This window comes from Macaca mulatta, chromosome 2, assembly GCF_049350105.2.
Source record: "Macaca mulatta isolate MMU2019108-1 chromosome 2, T2T-MMU8v2.0, whole genome shotgun sequence".
In the NCBI taxonomy this organism is placed as follows: domain Eukaryota; kingdom Metazoa; phylum Chordata; class Mammalia; order Primates; family Cercopithecidae; genus Macaca; species Macaca mulatta.
In genome coordinates, this window is record NC_133407.1 from 164,033,971 (window position 1) to 164,057,246 (window position 23,276).

General features: G+C 40.3%; 1 protein-coding gene and 1 long non-coding RNA gene across 2 annotated transcripts; both read left to right on the plus strand.

Moving 5' to 3' along the window:
- The first annotated feature begins 8,443 nt into the window (after positions 1-8,443).
- On the plus strand, positions 8,444-16,324 carry COX17 (cytochrome c oxidase copper chaperone COX17). Its single transcript, NM_001267539.1, has 3 exons — positions 8,444-8,553; positions 10,547-10,635; positions 16,206-16,324. Exons 1-2 carry the CDS (start codon positions 8,447-8,449, stop codon positions 10,629-10,631), a joined length of 192 nt encoding a protein of 63 aa, NP_001254468.1. The 5' UTR covers positions 8,444-8,446; the 3' UTR covers positions 10,632-10,635; positions 16,206-16,324.
- A 4,199-nt stretch (positions 16,325-20,523) lies between these two features.
- On the plus strand, positions 20,524-21,901 carry LOC114676421 (uncharacterized). The gene is made up of 2 exons (XR_003727464.2): positions 20,524-20,648; positions 21,214-21,901. It is a non-coding gene; the product is annotated as an uncharacterized LOC114676421 (long non-coding RNA).
- The last annotated feature ends 1,375 nt before the right edge of the window (positions 21,902-23,276 follow it).

Below are 23,276 nucleotides of genomic sequence, written 5' to 3' on the forward strand. Positions count from 1 at the left end.
TTAGCGATGGTATTTTGGAGTTAGGTGAGTTTCGAGGCTGGAATACATTTAGATGTTTCAAGATATCACTGAAAGTATATGCCCCTTTCAGGCAATTTAATTTTGTAGCCATAGCCTTCTAATTTAGTTTTAAGAAAAACAAATTTAGGGAGTTCAAGAGATGGCCATTGTAATTCCAAATTTTCTTTGGTGTAATTCGTCCATTGAGATAACAAAGAATAGGAAGATGGACCATAATACTTAAGCATATAACAAGCTCAAGTCCCCAGTGCGGGGGAGCTATTTTGGTATATCTTTGAATTTGGGGAGCCCATGTGTAAATAAATGTATCCAAGTGAGTCAGTGCAAAGCCAAACACACAAAAGCCAAAATAAAAACCAAGCACACAAAATGAACCAAAGAGTGAAGTACATACTCACCGGGAAGAACGACAAAACCTTCTTCAAATCCCTTATAGATAGGAGTCCTAATAAATAGGAGAGGAAAGGCCCTTCATAAAGAAATCCCAAATAAAGCTGAAGAACTCAAATCCAAAAAAAAAAGGGTGTTTAACCCAAGAAAAACTCACTGTGGTGGAAAAAGATCACCAGTGGAAGTAGGCAGCTCAAGGGGTCTGACTGTGAGTGCTGCACACCATAGTTCCAGGGGCCATTTTCTTTCCAAAGTCAATCTGCTTTGCATCTCACTTCTGACACCAAGTAATGTCAATAACAGATAAATATATAGAGGCTAATCTCCAAACAAAGAGTTTATTTTGCAATAAACAAAGAAATAGGATTGCAATCTGTGACAAACACACAAACTGAGGTGGTCTCTAGTATATTCAAAAAAAAAAAAAAAAAAGGAAATGGTTGAATTTTCATTGGGAAAAGAGAAAGGTCATATAAGTTGTTATGAAAGAAAGTTCACTGATGCTTGTGGCATTTTGCAGGAGCTGGAAAGCTCTGATTGCTGGGTGTCAAAAGTTACTAGGCAAAACAAGCTTTGAAGTCATGGCAGCTATTTGTTGTCAAACTAGTCTTAAAATTGTAGCAGCTATTTCATTGGATTGGGCTTTTGGGATAGTTTCTGGAGCAGGCTTTTGAGACCTGAGTGTTTTTTCACCCCTGTGGTCCTCTAACTCTAAATTTTAGTTGGGTATAACAGGAATGACTCCATTTGTATAATCAATTTTCACTTTAGATAATCAACCTGTGGTAGACAGATTCTTAAGGTGGCCCCTGGATCCTGATCTCTTGGTGTTCATGTTCTCATGTGATGCCCTCTTTTCGAGTATTTTAACCAATAGAACATGCCAAATATGATAGGATAGATGTAATTACATGGTTCTCTTACATAAGACTGTAATGTCCATATTTCTGGGTGGCTCTCTCTCCCTTGCTGGCTTTGAGGAAGTAAGTGACCATGTTGGGAACCCTATGTGGCAAGGAACTACAGGAGGCCTCTAGGAGCTGAGGGTAGCCTCCAACTGATAGCCAGCAAGAAACCAAAGCCTTTAGTCCTACAATAGCAAGAAACTGAATTCTGTCAACAACGTAAGATTGGAGTATATTCTTCCCCAGTAGAACCACAGATGAGACCAAGTCTTGGCTGAAAGCTTGATTCAAGTCTTGTAAGACCCTAATCAAAGAAGTCACTTAAGTAATGCCCTTAACCTACAGAAACTCTGAGACAATAAATACGTTTTACCACCAGGTATGTGGTAATATTGTTATACAGCTGTCTTAGTCTCCTTGGGTTGCAATAACAAAATACTATAGACGGGGTGGCTTAAACAACAGATATTTATTTTTCACAGTTCTGGAAACTGGGAAGTCCTAGATCAAGGTGCCAGTCAATTTAGTTCCTGGCAAGGATCCTGGCTTTACTTCTGACTTACAGAGGGCTGCCTTCTTGTTGTATCCTCACGTAGGTACAACAAAAGGGCTCTGGTCTCTTTCTCTTGTTATAAGAGTACTAATACCATCATGGGGTCTCTATCTTCATGACATCATCAAACCTACTTATCTCCCAAAGGCTCCATCTTCAAATATCATCCCATTGGGGATTAGGGTTTCAGTATATAAATTATGGCAGGACACAAACATTCAGTCCATAGTAATAGCAATAAGTGACTAATACACAGCCTTTGTGAAATTAGGTCGTGTCATTTAGGTTACTTGTATTAAAATAACTTTGATATTGGAGAGGGATATTAGTTCATAAAATTTAATTAAAATGAAGTACATAGTAATGTTGGGAGATAATTCTCCATGGGTGCACATGTTTCTGCATGTCTTCTTTTTTTTTTTTTTTTTTTTTTTTGAGACAGACTCTCACTCTGTCGCCAGGCTGGAGTGCAGTGGCATGATCTCGGCTCACTGCAATCTCTGCCTCCCAGATTCAAGTGATTCTTCTGCCTCAGCCTCCCAAGTAGCTGGGACTACAGGCATGTGTTACCACGCCCAACTAATTTTTGTACTTTTAGTAGAGACAGGGTTTCGCCATGTTGGCCAGTATAGTCTTGATCTCTTGACCTTGTGATCTGCCTGCCTCGGCCTCCCAAAGTGCTGGGATTACAGGTGTGAGCCACGATGCCCGGCCTTCTGCATGTCTTTCAATGGGTGGCACTGTTTGCCTTTGTTCCTTTGTGTAGGAAACAATCTTGGAAGACAAAAGTAGTGTCTCCTTTGGGAGCAAAAGTCAGACATTTTTACTACCCACAACTAAAGATTTGAGTTTCCTAAGCTCACTGTTCCTTTCCTATAATTCAGCCCAATGCATATGTGGATACCATCTGGGTTTCTTCACATCTGCCTGTGAACTTGGAGCTCAGGGAACTGAGCACAAAAATGCTGATATTCTGCTGCTGCTATTGCTATAAGTAATAAATTGTCCTTCATCTGTGACCTAACTGCTTGGAGGATTCCACCAATAATATGGTTTGACTGTGTCCCTACCCAGAATCTCATCTTGAATTGTAATCCCTACGTGTCAAGGGTGGAACTGTTACCGGGGGTCCTTGCTCCCAGAGCTCCCAAGATGGTGGTGGGCTGCTTCCAAAATGGAGGTGGGCCACTTCCAAGACGGTGGCAAGCCTCGTGTTCTCTGACCTGGGGGTCTTGGCCTCACGGATTCCAAGGAATGGAATCTTGGGCCATGCAGTGAGTGTTACAGCTCTATTAAAAGCCGTGGGTCACAGAAGAGAACCGTGGAACCCAGTGACTAGTGTTCAGCTCGATTAGGACAAACCCAGGCACTTAGCCATACAGGAACAATGGCAAGCCTTTAGCCTGATCAGGAGCAGCAATGGGCGCCTCACTGGATCAGGAGCACACGGTCACCCTGCCGGATCCGGAGGGATGGGAGTCAGCCGGGGGTCTGCGAGGGCGGCAAACAGCAGTGGTGAACAGAGAGCGAAAGCTCAGCTCGAGCAGTAACAAACATGGACCAGAAGAGTGCAGTTGTAAGATTTAATAGAGTGAAAACAGAGCTCCCATATAAAGGGAGGGTTGCCGCCTTGCCAGCTCGAATGCCTGGGTTTATATCCGGATCCTTGTCCCTACCACTGTGCTCCCAGGCAACAGATGATTGGCTATTTCTTTACCTCCTGTTGTTGCCTAATTAGCATTTTAGTGAGCTCTCCTTACTATCTGCTTGGTCGTGTGTGAGCTAAGTTGCAAGCCCCGTGTTTAAAGGTGGAAGTGGTCACCTTCCCAGCTAGGCTTAGGGATCCTTAGTCTGCCTAGGAAATCCAGGTAGTCCTGTCTCTCAGAACCTGGTGGAGGTAACTGGATCATGGGGGCAGTTTCTCCCATGCTGTTCTTATGATAGTGAGTGAGTCTCACATGATCTGATGGTTTTTATCAGTGTCTGGCATTTCCCCTGTTGGCACTCACTCTGTCCTACCATCTCATAAAGAAGGTCCCTGCTTCTCCTTTGCCTTCCACCATGAGTCTCCTGGACCCTCCCCAGCAATGCAGAACTGTGAGTCAATTAAACCTCTTTCCTTTATAAATTACCCAGTCTCGGGTATTTCTTTATAGCAGCATGAGAACAGACTAATACAACCAACATTCATAAAACTGTGGCAGGCAATTTGAATAAAATTGCAGCTATAGAGAATGTCGTACAGTACATATTTACCTGTGGAAACTGGAAAGCATTTTTTTATTTGCAGGGGCAGATATAAGTAGAAAAATCACCTTACTTACTTTTGTAAGTTAGTTTATACAAAGTAGACATAGTACATTAGGCCAATGAGAATTTAAGTCTTGTAATTCTTATCTCTCAACATATGGTGTCACTCCTTCTCCGCCAACAACTACCCACTCTTACTTGGTAAAGCTGCCACACCTGGGATTAGTTAGGCCTGAAAAATGGCTAAAAATACCTTTATCATAGAAGGATTTTAGAAAGTATTTTCTTAGTTGTTGCTTCTGGCATTACCAGGGCTGTCATGCATCCACGAAATTGCTGTTTGGTGCCACTGGTAGCTAATGTCCCCATTCAATAACATACGATAAACATATTCACTGTGTTATGAAAAAGTCCACTACAGTCACCACTTCAAGTCTTAATGCCTACTAACTTAGCAATTATAGTGATAGCAAAGCATTCCAAAGGTTTAAAAGAGTTCCAATTCTGGTTAAAATCAAAATTGAGGAGCAAGAGCTTGACATAAAAGGTACAAATCAAACTAATCTCAGAGTTGCCTTTGTAAAACAGATGGGTGAATTTTATCTTTTATTATTTGGTACTGATCAGCCACCTAGTGTTAATTTAAACTCTAATTACAGCTCTCTAAAATTATTTTTCTTGGGGGAAGTGGGCTATTAAGATTTTTGTTGGGGGTAGAAAGGGAAATGATAAATTTCATATGTTATATACTCCTACTTTTCCTTTAATACCAAAACAGGCCATCCCACAAATATAAAAGCATTTAGGCTAGGTAGGAAAAGAAAAAATGATAAAGAGAAAGAAGAAAAGCATAGTGATAACATAAAAATCAAAAGTTGACCTTAAAGCTTACTTTATATAAATTATTATTATTTTGAGACAAAGGCTCACTCTGTTGCCCAGGCTGGAGTGCAGTGGCATGATCTCGGTTCACTGCAACCTCTGCCTCCCTGGTTCAAGGGATTCTCCTGCCTCAGCCTCCTGAGTAGCTGAAATTACCGGTGCCTGCCATCATAACCAGCTAATTTTTGTACTTTTGGTAGAAACGGGCTTTTACCATGTTGGTCAGGCTGGTCTCTAACTCCTGACTTCAAGTGATCCGCTGGCCTCAGCCTCCCAAAGTGCTGGGATTACAGGCGTGAGCCAGTGTGCTCCACCTTACTTCATATAAAAAAAGGTGGAAGGAAAAGTAACCCACATATGTCAGTTAGCTGTACCATCCTGAAACAAGAGGATAGTTTAGTAGCTAGATATAAAGGACTAAATATTTCACTTTGGAAAGGCCACTGTTCTTTTTTTTCAAAGTCAGGAGAATATTTCATCCTGAAGAAGCAGTTGTTGAAAGAGTGTAAGGGTTACAGCGCTCAGTAAGGAAACCAAAGGTTTGTAAATGTCTGGAACATAGCAGGTTAAGGAAGTGTGGTGCAGAAAGGGCTGCTACTCAATTTTTTTGCCTGAGGCCTGCCAGTATTAGCTAACCTGAGGAAGTCACAGACAGTGTTATCACAACCAGTAATCTTTCTTCCCTGAAGCAGGGAGGGACAGTGGGCCAAAAAGTCTCAATTGCAGAAAAGTTCTTTGAGTCTTTGGGTCTGTAATCTGTTCCTACTGTTTATCTCAATTCTCTTAACTCTCTAAACTCTTGTTAGATATTTATCTTCCTTTTCTTCCTTGTTCATTTCCTATACATAAAAATGCAACAGCACAAGTGAATGCAAATCAATGGTTTTAAAATAAAAAAATTGCTTTGCATTAATTAAAATTTTTTGAGCGTCTCACTATATCACCCAAGCTGGAGTGCAGTGGCACAATTTTGGCTCACTGAAATCTCCACCCCCTGGGTTCAGGTGATTCTTATGCCTCATCCCCCCAAGTAGCTGGAATTACAGGTTATCACTCCTGGCTAATTTTTGTATTTCTAGTAGAGATGGGTTTTCACCATGTTGGCCGGGCTGGTCTTCAACTTCTGACCTCAGATGATCTGCCTGCCTCAGCCTCCCAAAGTGTGGGATTACAGGTGTGAGCCACTGCACTGGGCTTTGCCTTGCATTTAGATAAATTAAGTAGGATAGTAGAATACAGGGAGAAGATGGTGAGACTCAGTACTGCCACTTTCAAGTTATGAAGCCTTGAACAAATCATGTACACCTCTGAACTTCAATTTTTCCCCATCTATAAATGCAGATAATAATTTCGACTGCAATGAAGATTAAATGATGGCTCACAACCTCCACAGCTCTATGTATATGGAAGATATTGTGGCTGAAGGTGACATTGTTTCAACTGAATACACCTTCTAAGTGAACACATTAGTTTTTTTAACTCTAAAAATTTTTAAAAATATTTAATTTCAAATATGTTCTCCCAATTCTGTCATCTATTTGTTAACTTTGTCTATAGTAATGTATGTAAAACCCAAGCCTTTATTTTGATGCAATTTCTTCAATTTTTTGACATACAATTTGTACTTTCGAAATGTTGTAACATAAGTTATTCCTCCATCCCTCAGTATTAAAATATTCTCCTCCACAATTTGCTATTAATTTCACATTTCAATCTTTCCCATGTAGGCCTTTAATGCATCTGGAGCTCTTCCTTTTAATGTAGTGTTCAATTTTCTCCAGATGGTTAGCCTATTTTCTTTTCCCCATTGATTTGTTGAACGACATTTTATTGTATATTAAGGTTAGAAGTGATGTTGATATTGCTCATCCAGGAAGCACTGTTTGATTAGCAAGATTCTAAACAATGTGAGTTAGCACCTAGTTGAAAGAATTGATAATAATGGATGAGGGTGAATTTAGAATATGAGGGTAATATGTTGTATTATTAAACATATCAATCAAGAAGGAAATAAAAATCATGCTTATTGAAAGTTTTCAGATGACAAAATGGGGATGGTCTTAGTAACTAGAAAAATACACATATAGAAATTACTCTTATACAGCACCAGTTCACAGACACACCTGTAGATTCCCTGAGCTAAATATCTATAATATAGAAACAAACTTTGATTAGGTGATACTGAAAGTTTAAGTACTTAAAAACACCCATCACCAGGCGGCTATTGAACAGCGCCTCGAAGTCCTCCTTAAATAAAAAATGATTTTATTGGCCAGGCGCAGTGGCTCACGCCTATAACGCAGCACTTTTGGAGGCTGATGTGGGCAGATCACCTGAGGTCAGGAGTTTGAGACCAGCCTGGCCAACATGGCAAAACCCCGTCTCTACTAAAAAATGCAAAAATTACCCGATCGTGGTGGTGCACACCTGTAATCCCAGCTACTCAGGAGGCTGAGGCAGGAGAATCGCTTGAACCCAGGAGGTGGAGGTGGCAGTGAGCTGAGATCATGCCACTTCACTCCAGCCTGGGCAACAGAGCAAGACCTTGTCTCCAAAAAACAGAACAAAATAAAATTAAATTAAATAGAGTTTATTGCCTGTTTCCAACAGTTCTCTGCAGGAAAAAAATCCAATGATTATATCCATTTCGTTGCGAATAAGACGGGCACCAGTTTACCTATGTACCTGAGGAAATGCTATGGAAATGGTACTTTTCAATATTATTCATCAGTATATTAACGAATATATGACTGAATAATTCATACTGAACTCAAATCAGTTGGAGATGGGCTATAAATGCAAATTAGCTGAGGATTGAATGTGCGTAGGAGATGTATAGGGGGTTAGAGGACCTTTTAAATTCCCCCAACAGTTGTGGTTTGGGTGGTTCTGTGTCTTTGCTATTCATTTTTAAATAGGTCAATTAAAGGAAAGGCCTGCAGCGTGTGGGGATCAGGAAGAAGGCAGATAAAAAACGGGGAAACTAGTCTGTTATTCAAGAGAACTGGCTTTCGCTTGTGGTTTCTCCTGTTTGGCTTGAACAAATCATTTCACCATCTTGGGCTTCCGTTTCGATACTGGGTGGGGAGGAACGGGTGTTACAAGATCTCTCAGTTGTCTTGCTGCTTTCCTTCTTCGTGAGCCCTCCCCAAGTTGATTTAACAAATTCTCTATAACCTAGAGTCCTAGAGTGTAAATACTACAGTCCAGGTGACCGGTCAGCGGGCCTCCTTGCGCATGCGCTGATGAGGCACCCTCTCGTTAAGGCCGGAATTTTGCCTCTGCTGCGCACGCGCCCCTTTTAAATCCCCCACCTGTCAGAGAGAGGCAGGACTTCCTGTATTTTTTTAGAGCGACTGCCGGAAGTGGCAGCGGACAAATCGGCGTTTGCGGAGGCTCGCATAGATTTGGCTGTCTCCGCTCGTAGCTGCTTTTGGCGCGAAAGATGCCGGGTCTGGTCGACTCAAACCCTGCCCCGCCTGAGCCTCAGGAGAAGAAGCCGCTGAAGCCTTGCTGCGCTTGTCCGGAGACCAAGAAGGCGCGCGATGCGTGGTCAGTGTGCAGCCGGAGAGGGCGCGGCCGACGAGCCTCGGGCCGCGGCCTGTGCCTTCCGGTGCCTCTGCCCTACGCCCTCTGCCCTCTGCCCTTTTCCTTCCCCTCTTACCCCCTCCTCTTCCCTGCCTCCTCCCCCCCTCCTCCCCCTCCCGCCTCCTCTCCCCCACTCCCCGCCTCCTCCCCCCTCTCCCGGCCCGATTGCGGCGCTCTGGAGATAATTACTGGGCCTCGTAGGTTTCCTGGTCGGCTCTCTGTTGACTTATACGGTGGCTTAGTCCCGGGAGCGATGAAGAAAGAGGAGAACCGCTAGCTTCAACCACTCATTCCTTTCTACAAATGTGTTTTGAGTATCTGTTCTGGGTTAAGCACTGCGTTAGGTCCGAAGATGTAGACATGGATAAAGATGGGTCTTGATATAAAGGAGCTTGAAGTTAATGGAGACATATACCAATGACTTGTATACCACGTGGTAAGGGCTATGATAGAAGATTTGTTAAGACCAAACAGGAAAGGTTTTCTGGTAAATTCTAAGGCTTCCTCCCAAAATTTAGAGACAGTAGGACACGGTGCGTTCCTTACATGCTGAAGAGTTCCCCTTCAACCCTTTTAAGGCAACCAAAAGTTGAAAATCAACGTCTATGGCGCAGGGGACAAAGTATTCAGAATAGTTCATCTAGATTGTCAGTCCACAAAAGGTTTGTTCTTATTTTATATATCCTCTTTTGTGGAGCAAATCTCATTAGAGGACGTCCTGAGATAACGTGAATGTGCATCTCTTCGTCTGGCCCCTTTTGTCTTCGCAAATAATATAAGAAAGAAATCATTAGTGCTGTAATGGGATAATAAAAGTGTAGGAGCTCAGTGCTTTTATTAATCCTCAGTATTTTGTGAATAATACTGTGAAGGCAGGATTGAAAGACTGCCGTCTGAACAAATTGTTCCAGTGGTAACAGTAAGTGCTATTGAACCTTGAGTAGTACGACAGCATGATTAAGAGTCTGGGATCCACAGTCAAGGTTTGAATCTTAATCCACTAACTTGGTGACCTTGAGCCTCATGTGTCTATAAAATGACTCTAATAAAAGAAACTCCCTCCAGTATTATTGTAAAGGTTAATGGTACAAGCCATGTCAAGTGCCTAGCACGGTGTACATGGCAATAAATGATCAATGAATGCTAGCTATTATCTTCACAATGATCTCACTCTCCCAGGCAATCTCTCCCATTTGCAGGCAGCTCTTGAGCTATTGAAGGATGGGTAGAGTTTCGATGGAAGGAGAACCTATTCCCTTCTTTAAATTCCTTTTGCCTCGATTGCCTCAGACCACGTGGGTTCTCCCCAAATATCCGTAGTCAGGAGTCAGTTTTTCCTTGTAATTGAGTTTGGCTTAACTTGATTGTTTGCTAAATCACATTTTCAGGCCTTAGAAATAAAGCTGTGTAGTCCTAGTCTTGTCTTTGTGAATTTTACAAGTAAAATGTTCTTTCATCATCACGAGGGGGTGCTCATCTTGGTCTCCTGGCTACCAGATGTTTTTGGTGTTTATGTTTTTAATGTCTTGTAATTAGAAGTAGACTTATTTGGTTGTATTTGAATGTAGGGCAAAATCAGAAAGTTAATTTCTCCGTGATAATAAGCAAAAAATTGATCTGTTTTCTGTGCCCTTCATTTAGCATAAATGTTTTATTCAGTTTATTTCTTTATAGAGCAATGTTACTCCTTGGATATTGACTAGAGGCAATATTTAATATGGGTGATTATTTCTTATCAGATTTACCCCCCAAAATCACTTATCTGTGTAATGTCTTCATAGGCATGGAAATATCATAAGATCAAATAAAAAACAAAGCTGGTTGAGGTAATAGCATTTGTTTTAACTCCAGCTACATTCCATTATACCCATGTTTTGTCTCACTGCCCATCACTGTCATGCATACTTAATAATGTGCTTAATGCCTATTTAGATAACAAGTACATTTTGTTTTATAGTATCATCGAGAAAGGAGAAGAACACTGTGGACATCTAATTGAGGCCCACAAGGAATGTATGAGAGCTCTGGGATTTAAAATATGAAATGGTAAGCTTCTTGCTTCAAATTTGTGTATTGCTTTACAGATTTAGCAACAGTTGGGCTACATTCTCTCTGAAAGGTAGTTCACCTGGTTAATCTAAAATGCTTAAGTATCAATTTGAAAAAACCATGATTTTTCAGTTCCCAGTGAAGGGAGTAAATTGTCAGTAAAGACAGGCATTTAGCAGATTGGGGAAGGGGAGAATTGAGCTTTTAAGAAAGGGTTTGACAACAGTCTTTAGGTCTCATGGCTTTAGGAAAATTGTCTGACTGAAGGAACTAAAAGAAAAATATTCTCTTTCTTGTTTCTAATATTTTGAGACTTCAGTAAATGCTTTTTTTTTTTTTTTTTTTTTTTTGAGGCAGGGTCTCACTCTGTAACCCAGGCTGGGGTGAAAAAGTGGCCCAGTCACAGCTCACTGCAGCCTCAACCCCCCAGGCTTGGGTGATCCTCCCCTCAGCCTCCTGAGTAACTGGGACTACAGGTGTGGGCCACCATGCCTGGCTAATTTTTTGTTTTGTTTTTTAGAGATGGGGTTTCGCCATCTTGCCCAGGCTGATCTCAACCTCTTGGACTCAAGCAGTCCTCCTGCGTTGGTTTCTCGAAGTGCTGGGGTTAGAGGTGTGAGCCACTATGCCTGGCCAATGAATGCTTTTAAGTAGGGAGTAGGTATCCCATGGAAGTATTGCTCTCTGAAAAATGAAAATGGAATTGTAGTTATTTCTTTTGTGCCATGCTTTATTCGAATAAAACTAAAGCCTCAGGCCCATTTTTTTTTTTTTTAATTAAAAGTAAACTTTAATGTCAAAAATGCAAACTTGGGGAAGACAGAAAAGATCACACACAATGCTGTCACTTCACACTTGGAAGGTTGCACAGCGACTGGGCAGAGGTGCTCCTCACTTCCCAGACAGTGGGGCAGCCGGGCAGTGGCCCTCTTCACTTGCCAGGTGGGGCAGCAGCTGGTCAGAGGCGCTCCTCACTTCCCAGACAGGGTGGAAGCCGGGCAGAGACGCACCTCACTTCCCAGACGGTGGGCAGCTGGGCAGAGGTGCTCCACACTTCCCAGACAGTGGGGCGGCCCCGCAGAGGCGCTCCTCACATCCCAGACGGGGTGGCAGCCAGGCAGAGGTGTTTCTCACTTCCCAGACAGGGCAGCAGCTGGGCAGAGGCGCTCCTCACTTCCCAGACGGGGTGGCAGCCGGGCAGAGGTGCTCCTCACTTGCTAGACGGTGGGCAGCCATCCAGAGAGGCACCTCACTTCTCAGACGGGGTGGCTGGGCAGAGGCGCTCCTCACTTCCCAGACAGTTGGGTGGCTGGGCAGAGGCGCTCCTCACTTCCCAGACAGTGGGCAGCCGGGCAGTGGCGCTCCTGACATCCCAGATGGGGTGGTGGACCTCAGGCCATTTTTTAAAAGAACTTGGAACTCTTAATCCAAATTTAAGTGCTGAAAGGGACCTTAAGTGATATGTGTCCAACAGTTCCACAAACAAATGATATTCTTTTGTTTGGAAGCTCGCTCTTCAGTTATCAACTTAGCTCACCTCCCCCCCACACACCCCCTTTACTCAGTTCTCTTCAAAAGTCTCCTTATTAGAGAGGCTTTCCCTCAACGCCCCATGTAAATTACATCCCTTGCCCATCATGGTGCTGTCCTAACAGAGCTTTCTGTGAACATGGAAATGTTCTGTATCTGCACTCGCCAGTCTGGTAGCCACTAGCCTTATATGGCTGTTGAGCACTTGAATTGTGGCTGGTAAGACTGAGGTACTGAATTCTTAGTTTTTAAAAATTTTAATAGCTACATGTGGCTAGTGGCTACTCTATTCTATACACTGTCACCTACATATTATATATATTTTTAATTATCTGTGTTGCTTCACGGCAGCTAGAATGTAAGCTCTGAGAAAGTAGGAATTTTCTATTTCATTGACTGTCGTATCCCCACCACCTATAACAGTGCCTGGCTCATAGTAGGTGCTCAATGGAGGATTGTTAAATGAATGAATAAATAAGGAAATTAAAGCTAATGGTTATGAAATGACCCCTAAGGTGGGTTGTGCAGTATCAGAACTGGAGCCTCAGTCTCCAGGCCGATTCCCTCTGCTTTTTGCCCCTACCCTAACTTCCACACCACACTACCACTTTTAACTTAATAACAGCTGAGAGATATGCCAAAGCCACATGCCAATATATTAGTACTAGAGAGCCTGGCTTCTTTCCCTTGCACCTCTTTCCTGCCTCTTTGGAATTTCACATATGGCCGGTCTTCCTCACTGAGCTATAAAAAAGAAGGGATAAGGAACTTGTCGCAAGCTGATAAGAAGTTACTGTGTAATGGAAAACAGTCTAGGCTGAAAGTCCTGAGGCTTTATTTTTATTCTTCTGATATTTAGTTTAGCATGTTTTTCACTTTAGCTACATTTAGCTTCATCAAGACATTATTCCTCTGAATTTCACGTATTATTTATAAAAAGAGAACCATAATACATTTTGTGATTCTATATATAGTATGGTATATCTTCTGTCGTGTATATGATACACTTAAGTAGCTTTTAGACTAGATGGTTATTTAAAGAAATGCCGTAATGAACTATTTTGTAAAATAAGTAAATTTGAAGGGGAGTGTGTTCTTAAAAAGTGTAAGTGTACTTTATTAACTATTTTTAAAGATGCAGCCTCAACATTTGTACGTGGTTTCCTTGTTCATGATCTAAGTCCCTCATCAGTTGCATAAGCTGTAGGCTTGTGCTGAACCTGCCTTGATAAAAAAGGGTGATTTTAAAAAATGCTAATTTTAGGAATATCAAAAGCTTATCTTGGACTTCATCTGAACCACAAAGGTGGTACAATTGTTAGAAGTGGCATATATTCAAAAATACCATATGATATCATAGTTTTCTTTATGTTATTGGGACAGAGAGTGAGAATTATGTCTGTGTACTTCATTTGTGTGTAAAAGAAAATGCAAAAGCTTTAGACTTAGAAAATCTACTGTTTAACTGATTGTGTGGTCTTGGGCAGGTCCTTAACTTTCTGTACCTTGGTTTCCTCATCTGTAAAATGGAGACAATAATACATGCCCAAACTACTTCATAGAGTTGTTGTGATGATTAAATGTAAAATAAATCATCTGTAAAAACCAGAAAAGAATAGCTCATACCTTGAGACTGGTAGATAGCAGACATTCAGTTGAGGTCTGTTAAGTGTATGACTTGATTATTATTGAATCCTGGTTACAGGAAGAACAATCTGAATCCATGTAGGACCTTTCTAAGAATTCAAACTGCATGTTCTTCATTTTCAGTGTAATAATATTTTTGGAAGAGGACTGGGTGTTGGATCCTCGTTGGTCCCAGGTGTCCTATTTCCCCAACCTCCATGGGGAAATGGAGGCACAGTGAAGTCAAAAAAGACTTGCTCAAGTTAAGAGTGGATAGTGGTCAAATTACATTAGAGTTCAGATCTTTTATATTCTCCAAATCACAGGCACTTTACACTTCACTCCTTGTATTTAATGAGATTTTATTCCAACATGTTCATTTTTAGAATTGCACATAATCTTGATCTTCAATCTTAAAACCTCATTATGAATGCTAATTAGAAAGACCTGTTGCTGAAATGTACAGTTGCATATAACCGAGTAAACAGGCCATTGGCTGGAGGGTGAAATCCAACACAACTGTCTGCATTGCTATAAGATAAACTTAACCTAAATTGGTATTTCTTAGACTGTTAGATCACATTTTTCTGAGAATAGCTTCAAAGGAAAAATATTTTGCAAACTTAGATCTTTCTGGCAATGATCATGAAAGTTCCTGAATTCAGACACCTTTGTAGATTTTGATGTTATTCCTAAGTAGATCTTAATTGTACCTCGAGTACAGTAGATTGGGAATAAATCTATTATACATTTTTTATACTTAATGTGAAAGTAGGCTACATTCACCCAGTAGTTCTTACCCAGAGGTGCACCTCAGAATCATCTGAAGAATGTTTTCCAAAATTCACAACTTGGGCCCTGGTCTGCACCTGTTGACTGAGAAACTCCTAGATAATTTTCAAGTGCACTCCTCTTTAACAACCAGTGGCCTAAGTTGAAGACAAATAGCAGAGATAATGCTAGACATAAATTATCTGAAAATTTAGTAGTGGCAAAGGCAGAAACTTGAAAACTCAAGAAAAAATGGGTATGGTGGTGATTTTAGACAATTTTTTCTATTTTTTGACTGCTTCTTTTACTGAAAAGAGAAATTACAAGAACCTAGAACCTCATTAGAAATATAAGGAGGAAATGGATGGCTACTGTCTTTCTGCCTTTAGGAGTCAGAAGAAGCCTAAAGAACCCATTTTGGAGACTAAAGTCATTGAAAGAAATTAAAGGACTAGTACTGAGTAGTGGTGATATTCAGTATTAAGTTTAACAACTTAACAGTTGGGTGCTTAAAATATGCTGAATTTTACACACACACACACACAAAACTGATTATGTATGAAAATCTGATCCCAAGATAATCCAGAAAGAGTAATTTCTGCCATTCAAACGTTTATTCATTCAACAGATATTTATTAAGACCCTGGAAAATGCCGAGGGGAGAAAGATTATCCCTCCAGTCAAGGACTTTACATCCAGAGATATAACCAAACAGGTTTAAATCCACGGTCTTCTACCACGTAGCCCCTTTTGATGTGTAGTCAGTAGCAAAAGTGGTAACAATGCTATAAGCTGCTATAATTGAAAGGTTGAATGACTTCGCTTTTGGTTGTCTTTCCAAGCTTTTCTATAAATGTATTCTTCCTTTGAGCCTTTTAGAAAAGAGAGAGTTTAGATGTTTTTGTCTTGATGTGGTTTATCTTTATCTAAACCAAATGAAGTGAACAGCTAAATGAGGCAAGTATTTGCATTAGACTTGAAGAGTTAGCTACTCCAATTTAATTACCTTCCTACCATTGTTCTCAATCTTCTGGGATAGGCATTGGGAGCAGTGTGAGAAGCCTGGTATTGACTTGACTGGATCAGCAACCCTATCTATGCTACTCTCCCTTTTTGATTTTTCCAAATGAATGTTAAAGGGTTGCCCTTATCTTGCCTTTGGGATTAAGGGAGTAACTTTCCACAGGAAGTGCCTTGAGTACTGAGCTGACCTTCTGCCTTCTACTTTGTGGATCTTCGCCAGTCATGCTTGAATCAGCAAAGAGGGGTTTGCAAGTCTTGTTTCTTGAATATCTGTAAAAATAACTGCTGTAGCCTTTTTTGGAGGATATTTTTGAGAAATACATATTTCTCAAACACACGTATTATTTCTGTATATATACACACACAGAGAGGGAGTTTTTACTTCAAAAACTTTTAAAGAATAAACAGTATCGTAGTAGTTTCACTGATGTTTTTAGTTAGGCAAACCTAGAATTTTAAAATGTTGATTTTGAATTTTATGACTGATTTGGAATAATTCTGGCAATTAGTTAATTACTCATCTGTGGCATTCATTTCTAGTGGTCTTAATTCCCTGACTCCATAGATCTGGCATGATGTTTGAAATCTGACTTTCTAAAATAAATCTTTTTCTGTAGGTGGTCTGCTGTGTGAATAAATAATTCCTGAAGAATGAAGAAGATTAATTTTGGGAGTTCTTTGATGAACTTTGATATGTGGAAAAAGTATTTATAATTTATTTTTAAAAGAAAGTAAAATATTACTAGCAAAAGATCTTCAGTTATGTTTCTTTGTGTGTGTGTGTTCCTCATTTGCTCACGCGGCTTTTTTCCCCCAAAGGGTATATATCAACAAATCTTGTAACATAAAGTGCTTATATTCTTATTAAAATATCATTCTGGGAACTCTGGATATCTGTTGTCAGGAGAAAGCAGATACTGATCTCAATCAGTGAAATCTCCAGAATTAGGTGAATAGAAGTAAGATAAATAACCCTTTACCAATTCAGAATCAGTGTGGTAGCCATATCATCTCCTTCAACACTTTTTTTTTTTTTTTTTAACTTTCTTAAAGGTAAGAACAAGCCGTTAGTCTTATTATTTAAACCATTATTGTTTATTAGCTGTCTTTTGGAAAAGTCAGTTTAGATTTTGGATCAGATTAGGGTGATTTGGCTTGGAAGATCTCAACTGTTTGGCATTATGAATCTGTACATGGCTAGTTATATTTTAAAATAGACTAGGATTTTAAGTTTCGTGCTTACAGGTTAGACAGTTGTCTCTTAATTAGAAGCTGGCTTAGGCTGGAGACTGAATTGGGACTAAAAGTCACTAATCAAACAGCTCAGTGCTATGCCATGGTGATGTCTGGAGTTGAACAGAGTGTGATTTCCTTAGTATAGCAATCTTGTCATCCTTGTAGCTGCTGATGGGCTAATGAAGTATGGTCATATTCTGCTTGTAAAGTACATTGAGTCTAAAATCTCAAGAACAAAAGATACTGAGAACATAAGAGGATATGTAATGTTCATGTGTCATTGTGTGATGGAAAAAGTCTCTCCTTTATAAAATAAAAAGCTGAATCAGATGATTCCTTAAGATTCTTTCCTAATTCATTAAGAGCATGTCTTTGATGTATGACAGACTTAGGTTCAATAGCTGACTATGTGACGTCAAGCAAGGGATAGCTTTTTTGGGTCTCTTTCTCAGCTGAAAAAAAAAAAAAAAACCAAAAAGCAGGTATAGAAGTAATACCTAACTTACAGGATGGGAAGTACTAATTAAAAATGATGTATACACAGTATTTGGCACTGTTATTAGCATTCTCTTATTTTATTTTGTTTATATTTTTACTTGAATATTCATTTGGATATACTTTAGTAAGCACTTTATGATTTACAGACATAATCTACGTGAAGAATAGAATCTTGGACAATTAAGACAGGTATGAACCAACTTCCCACCCAATACAGATCTTTGGCATATGGTTATCCAAACTCTGCTCGAATATGTCCTGGAACTACAAAAAATAAAAAAATCAATAACCTTATCACCCGTTGTTAATTTCTAATATATACTAGTCCAGACTTTTCCTATGCCTTTATACATTTTTTAAAACAAAAATAAAATTTTTTCTGTGCTATATATTTTTAATGAAGTTATAACATTATCATGTTTTGCCCCTAATGTATTTTAACATCAGTGAGTATAGGTCTACGGTGTCATTTGTATTGACTATGTATAAATTCATCTGTGACTTAACCATAATTTAACCAATACCCTGTTTTTTCTTTTTGCACATTTGGACGTTCATTCATTAAACAAATACTTCATATAGCGTGTCTTCTGTATGTCAGATGCCGTTCTAGGAATTGGATCTCAGTCTGGAACAGGATGTATGTCAGATAACCTAAAATAGGAAGTTTTGTTTTATTTTGTTGGTTGCTTTAATGGAAACATTATAAGGAAGAAATATCCTGAAATCCCACCAGTCTACAGTAGAACCTCTCTTCAATAGCATTCTCTCTCTCTCTCTCTCTCTATCTCTATCTCTCTATCTCTCTCTCTCCCCCTCCCTCCCTCTCTCCCTCTCTCCCTCTCTCCCTCTGTGTGTGTGTGTGTGTGTGTGTGTGTGTGTGTGTATACACCTTTTACTTTTTTTTTCTTTTGGCTACTCTGATAACACTGCAATAGAAGTCTCCTTATGGAAAGTCTGTACAAGTGTCCTTTACTAATCACTCAGCTAAGGAGGGGCCAGAGGCCATGCATGTTTTCAAGGCTTTGAGTGAGGACTGCCCCCAAATGATCTCTAGAAAAAAAATACACATTTGCACCTTAGTGTCTCAGAGCACTGATTTCCCTAATCTCTGAGCAACACAATTTTTTAAAACTTTTGCCAGTTTGGTATGCTTGCCTGATTTGTAAAGGACCTGAAAGCACCCTTTTTGGCCTCTGCAACACTTAAAATTACATCTCAAGACCCTCTGCCCACCCTTTCCTAGTGTTTGAGTCTTCCCAAAGATGATGTGCAGCATTTCCGTAATAATAAGAGGCATCACCACAGTAACTGGAAAAATGAAGAACTTGGCCTCCTAGTGGGTAACAACCACATTCTAATGCACCTCTTTGCTAAGCCTTTGCTCTTCACAATAATGACTAAACTCAATGCGGATATATTCACACTATTCTTTCTAGTCCCCTCTTTGTCTAACCTTGAAATGTTTAACTTGAAGGTTGATGAAAACAGGATCATATCCTTAAGTAAGGCCTATCTTGGGATTACTACGTCTTTCACAGGTCTAATGTGATCTGTGATGTGATGGAAAAACCATGATCCTCATTTTATAGGTGAGTATAGGTGCTCGGAGAGGTTAAAAAAATCACCCTGATCCAATAGCTGGTAACCTGTGATGTAAGTTGAAGCCCAGTGTTCTTTGGTGTACTAGTTATCCAGTATAAACATCATGTATTTGTAGTTATAAATTCATTTAATGCATACTTAGTGAAGGCCTGTTATTTGCAGGTAATAGCCTAGTGTTGATAATTCATGTGTGAATCAGACATACTTTTTTCAAGATGAGAGGCTGTTTGATTCATCACTTGCTGAGGACATACTGTATGCCAACTATACAGAGTAGTAGTCAAAGAGTAGTAAGACATAGACTCTTCCCTCAGAGAGCTTATAGTCTAGTGGATATATATATATAAAAACCATAGAAATATAAAGTTGAATGCTCAGTGGTATGATGGATATTCCAAGATGCTTTCCTAAAGTGCATGTGTGATTATGCCCAGTATTTATTTCTTTAGGTATTAAAAAGTGCTAGATGTTCCGTCTGTGTTGATTATGGTGCTTTTGATAGCAAGTAATAGAAAATCCTCTTAAGGAAAACTCACGTAGCTGGAAGTCCAGTTAGAGTCAGCTCTAAATGTGATGATATCATAGGATCCCTAATTTCATCCAAGACTCAAGTTATTTTCATCTCAGAGCTTTCTCGTCCAGGACTGATGAAGCCCATCATGTGCTTTCTTGTTCAAGTGCAGCAGAAGAGAGGGAAACCATTTCCTGGGCATGGACTCTTAGTCCCTTTTCTAAAGTCTCATTGAGCCAAATTAGGTTATATGTATTTTTATGGACCAGTAATAGTTATCAACGGAATACGTTATGCTGATTGGCTTACACAAGATTCCCCACTTCCACCCCACCCCCGCTTAGATCCATGTGCAGGTTTGATATCTGGACAAAACAAATTCTGTCACAATTGAGGAAGAGGTAATTGGATATTGAATAGACAACCAGATTTCCACTGCACCATCTTGTTCACCTAACAGGTCACCCTGAACGGTCAAATTGAGTTTGTAGGAGGAATTCCTCTCGTAGTTTACTCAAACTTTAGAAAGAAAATTATTGGTAGAGCATAATTCTGATGTTCAGTTTTTATAGAATAAGACAATTAGCAGATGTTCGAGAACTGTTCCCTGAAGAGTTGTCCTTAGGGAGATCTGAATTAGGATGCTTTCAAAAGCAAGCACTAGAATACCCAACTATGCTGACGCAAGCAATATAGAAAAGTAATTTATCTCCCTGTTAGGAAGTTTAGAAATTAAAAGCTCCAGGTTTGAGACAGTGGCTCAGTGGTGCTTTCAAGAACTTAGCCTTGGCCGAGTGTGGTGGTTCATGCCTGTAATCCCAGCACTTTGGGAGACCGAGGCCAGAGGATCGCTTGAATCCTGGAGTTCAAGACTGGCCTGAGCAATGCAGTGAGAACCTGTCGGTACAGAAAATAAAAACATTAGCTGGGCATGGTAGTACATGCCTGTAGTTTCAGTTACTTGGGAGGCTGAGATGAGAAATCACTTGAACCCAGAGGACTGAGGCTGCGGTGAGCCGTGATTGCGCCACTGCCTTCCAGCCTGGCTGACAAAGCAAGGCCCTGTCTTAAAAAAGCAAGCAAACAAAAAACCTAGGCTTGTTCTATTTTTCTGCTCTTTATCCTTCTCATCCTTAGGCATATCATATCTCATGACTATGGTAACTTCAAGCATTACATCATCACACAACTGTTCGAGCCTGGATGAAAGGTAGGCCTGCTGTCTATCAGGGAGTATGCTTTTTCCCAGAAGCTCCCCCACATACTTTCTCTTACATCTCATTGCTCACATGTCTCCTTTTGTGCCAGTCACTACCAAGGGGAATGAGATACTGTGCTTGGCTTCAACCAATCTTAGATCAGGCTCTGGCAACCTGGGGAAAAGCCCACCTTCCTTAACATATTGCCCAAGCAAAACTGGATTTGCATAAACTAAAGAAAAAGGGGAAATGGCTATGGAAGTCAACCAATAGTGTCTGCTTAAGTTCAACTGGACACTGTGTGTCTAGACCATAAAATTATGCCTCTGTTTTATTTTAGTATCCATACTAGGAAAGTGTTAGCCTCAAGCTCAGTGTTTCTCAAACTGTATGTGGTGAAGAACCAGCTTTATCCCCCTCAATTCATCACAGACCAACACCAGGAAAATGAAATAAACCCATACAGATTTTAAAATATACTATACAAACCCAGAATTTTTGTTCAAAGGCCATAGTTTCTCTGTGGGATTGCTATAAAAAATGTCTAAACTCTCACAATTTCTGTCCTTACCCCAGTGTGAACCAGCATGGACCAGTAACAAACAGTTTGAAGACCAGGCTGAGTTCATGACCACACTTGTTGACTCTGCTGACTTCACAAGCTGGCCCCAGCCTGCCTCACCTGCCCCTTGTCTGCTGCTCCTTTTGTTCACCTACAACAAGCTGTTCTCTGTTACCAGAATATGCCACATATTTTGTTTCACTTCTGGAATTGACTTTATAATCTGTTCTTTCTTCTTGGAATGCCCTCCTCCAGCTGGGGAAAATTTTTTAGACCAGATTAAAAGTCACCTTCCCTGTGATGTTTTCTCATGAAAAAAATATTTTTTTAAGAGACAGGGGTCTCACTACGTTACCTAGGTTGGTCTCAAACTCCTGGGCACAAGTGGTCCTCCCACCTCAGCTTCCCAAAATACTAGGATTACAGACATGAGCCATCACGCCCCAACCTCATGAATTTTAGTTAGGTTATAGCAGTATAGTAAAAGTCCCTATGCATTGAATTATTTGCTCCCTCATCAGTGTTTTTTCTTTGAATCCTAGGTACACTTGTTTTATTGGATTACAGTTTCTGGGTCAGTATCCAGGATAGACTGAAAGTTTCTTGAAGTGATAATTATCTTATTCATCTTTATATCCCCTGTTCTTGGAACACATAGTTTGTCCTGAATAAATACCTACTGAATTGAATCAACTCAACAAATGAGAAAACTTCTGTTTCTTTCCTTTTTTCTTTCCCAGATGTTTTTTATTGTGTTCTACCTTCATGTTTGTGTATTTCCTTGTAAGAACATACCATTTTGACAGATAATACATTTTTTCTTTCCTTTTCTATCAGATCTGGACTTAAACAAGACACAACTTTTCATTGTTGTGTTCTAATCACAGGTCCTATCCTGTGGGCATCAGTTTCACTATTACTGCAGGCCACATGTGGGGTTTTTGCACCCATGATTCTCTGACATGTATGCCACCCTAGCAACATACTCAGATTTCCAGCAGCAATAGATGAGCTTGTATATGCAGATATGTAAACTCCCAAAAGTACCTGGTAGGATGCTATTAATATATTGTAGAGAATATACAATTCAGATACACACTGACCTGGGCTTTAATCCTTATTCACAGACTGACTAGCTTTGTGGCCTTGGGCAAGTTCCTTAGCCTCTCTAAGCCTGCTTCTTCTATTAAAACAAAAAATAGGTATAGTAAGATAACATGAGAAAACAATAGTTTCTTGGTAAATGTTAGTCCCCTCTGCTGAGACAGCACATACGTGGATTGGCAGGAAAGAAGGTTGAGTGCAGTCTGGGCAGCAGGACAAGTGAACCATAGAGTTAATGGGTCTGCCTGTCTCTTTAATGGGTCAGGGCCAACCTCTTTGGCGGGTCTCCTGAGAAAGATGAGCTGCTTTGAAATTCTATCTTGGGCAGAGCCTTGGTTGCTTCTCCATTTCTGTGCTTCTGACTTCCCTGCTTACAGCTGGCAGGGACAGCTACTCTGGAAGCTCAGGGCCTGCATGTCTGTGGTAGAAGGATGAGCAGCTGCTGCTTGTTAAAGTAGGGGGGTTGTTTGGGAGGCAGGCAAGTGACATAAAAACAGTATATGGAAATCCCCAAACCCCACTGTTCAAATGACTTCAGGGGTCCAAATCATGTCCATGAAGTGGACTCAATGACATTTCTTCTCCAGACACTCCAGCTCTTTCCTTTACTGATTTTTTTCCTCTTCACTTTAGAAAGGAGGAAATACGGTATATATTTGTTGGTCAGATGATTTTAATTAGGTTGAGAAAAAAATGGCTTCCTTCAACATGCCGTGCATTTTCATACTTCTGTGCCCGTGCTTCTGCTGTTCTTGCCACTAGAAATGCTGTTCTCCCTCTACCTGCCTGGTGAATTCAACCTCTAAACCTTAAATTGGAGGCCAGCCCTTCTTTGCATCTTCCCTCCCTGATGCCACCCTTCTTTCTAGGCTGCCACCATCCTTCAAACTTAACTTGGTTGTTGCGCTTCACACACTGAACTGCCTTTGTTTTTTGAGGTCTCTTTACCCTAACGTTGAAAGTTTCTCTTGAG

Bases quoted from the DNA above. Each gene is read 5' to 3' on its own strand.
- COX17 (NM_001267539.1), top strand. From the start codon at position 8,447: ATGCCGGGTCTGGTCGACTCAAACCCTGCCCCGCCTGAGCCTCAGGAG. The intron at 8,554-10,546 runs GTCAGTGTGCAG...TTTGTTTTATAG, and splicing joins AAGAAGGCGCGCGATGCGTG to TATCATCGAGAAAGGAGAAG.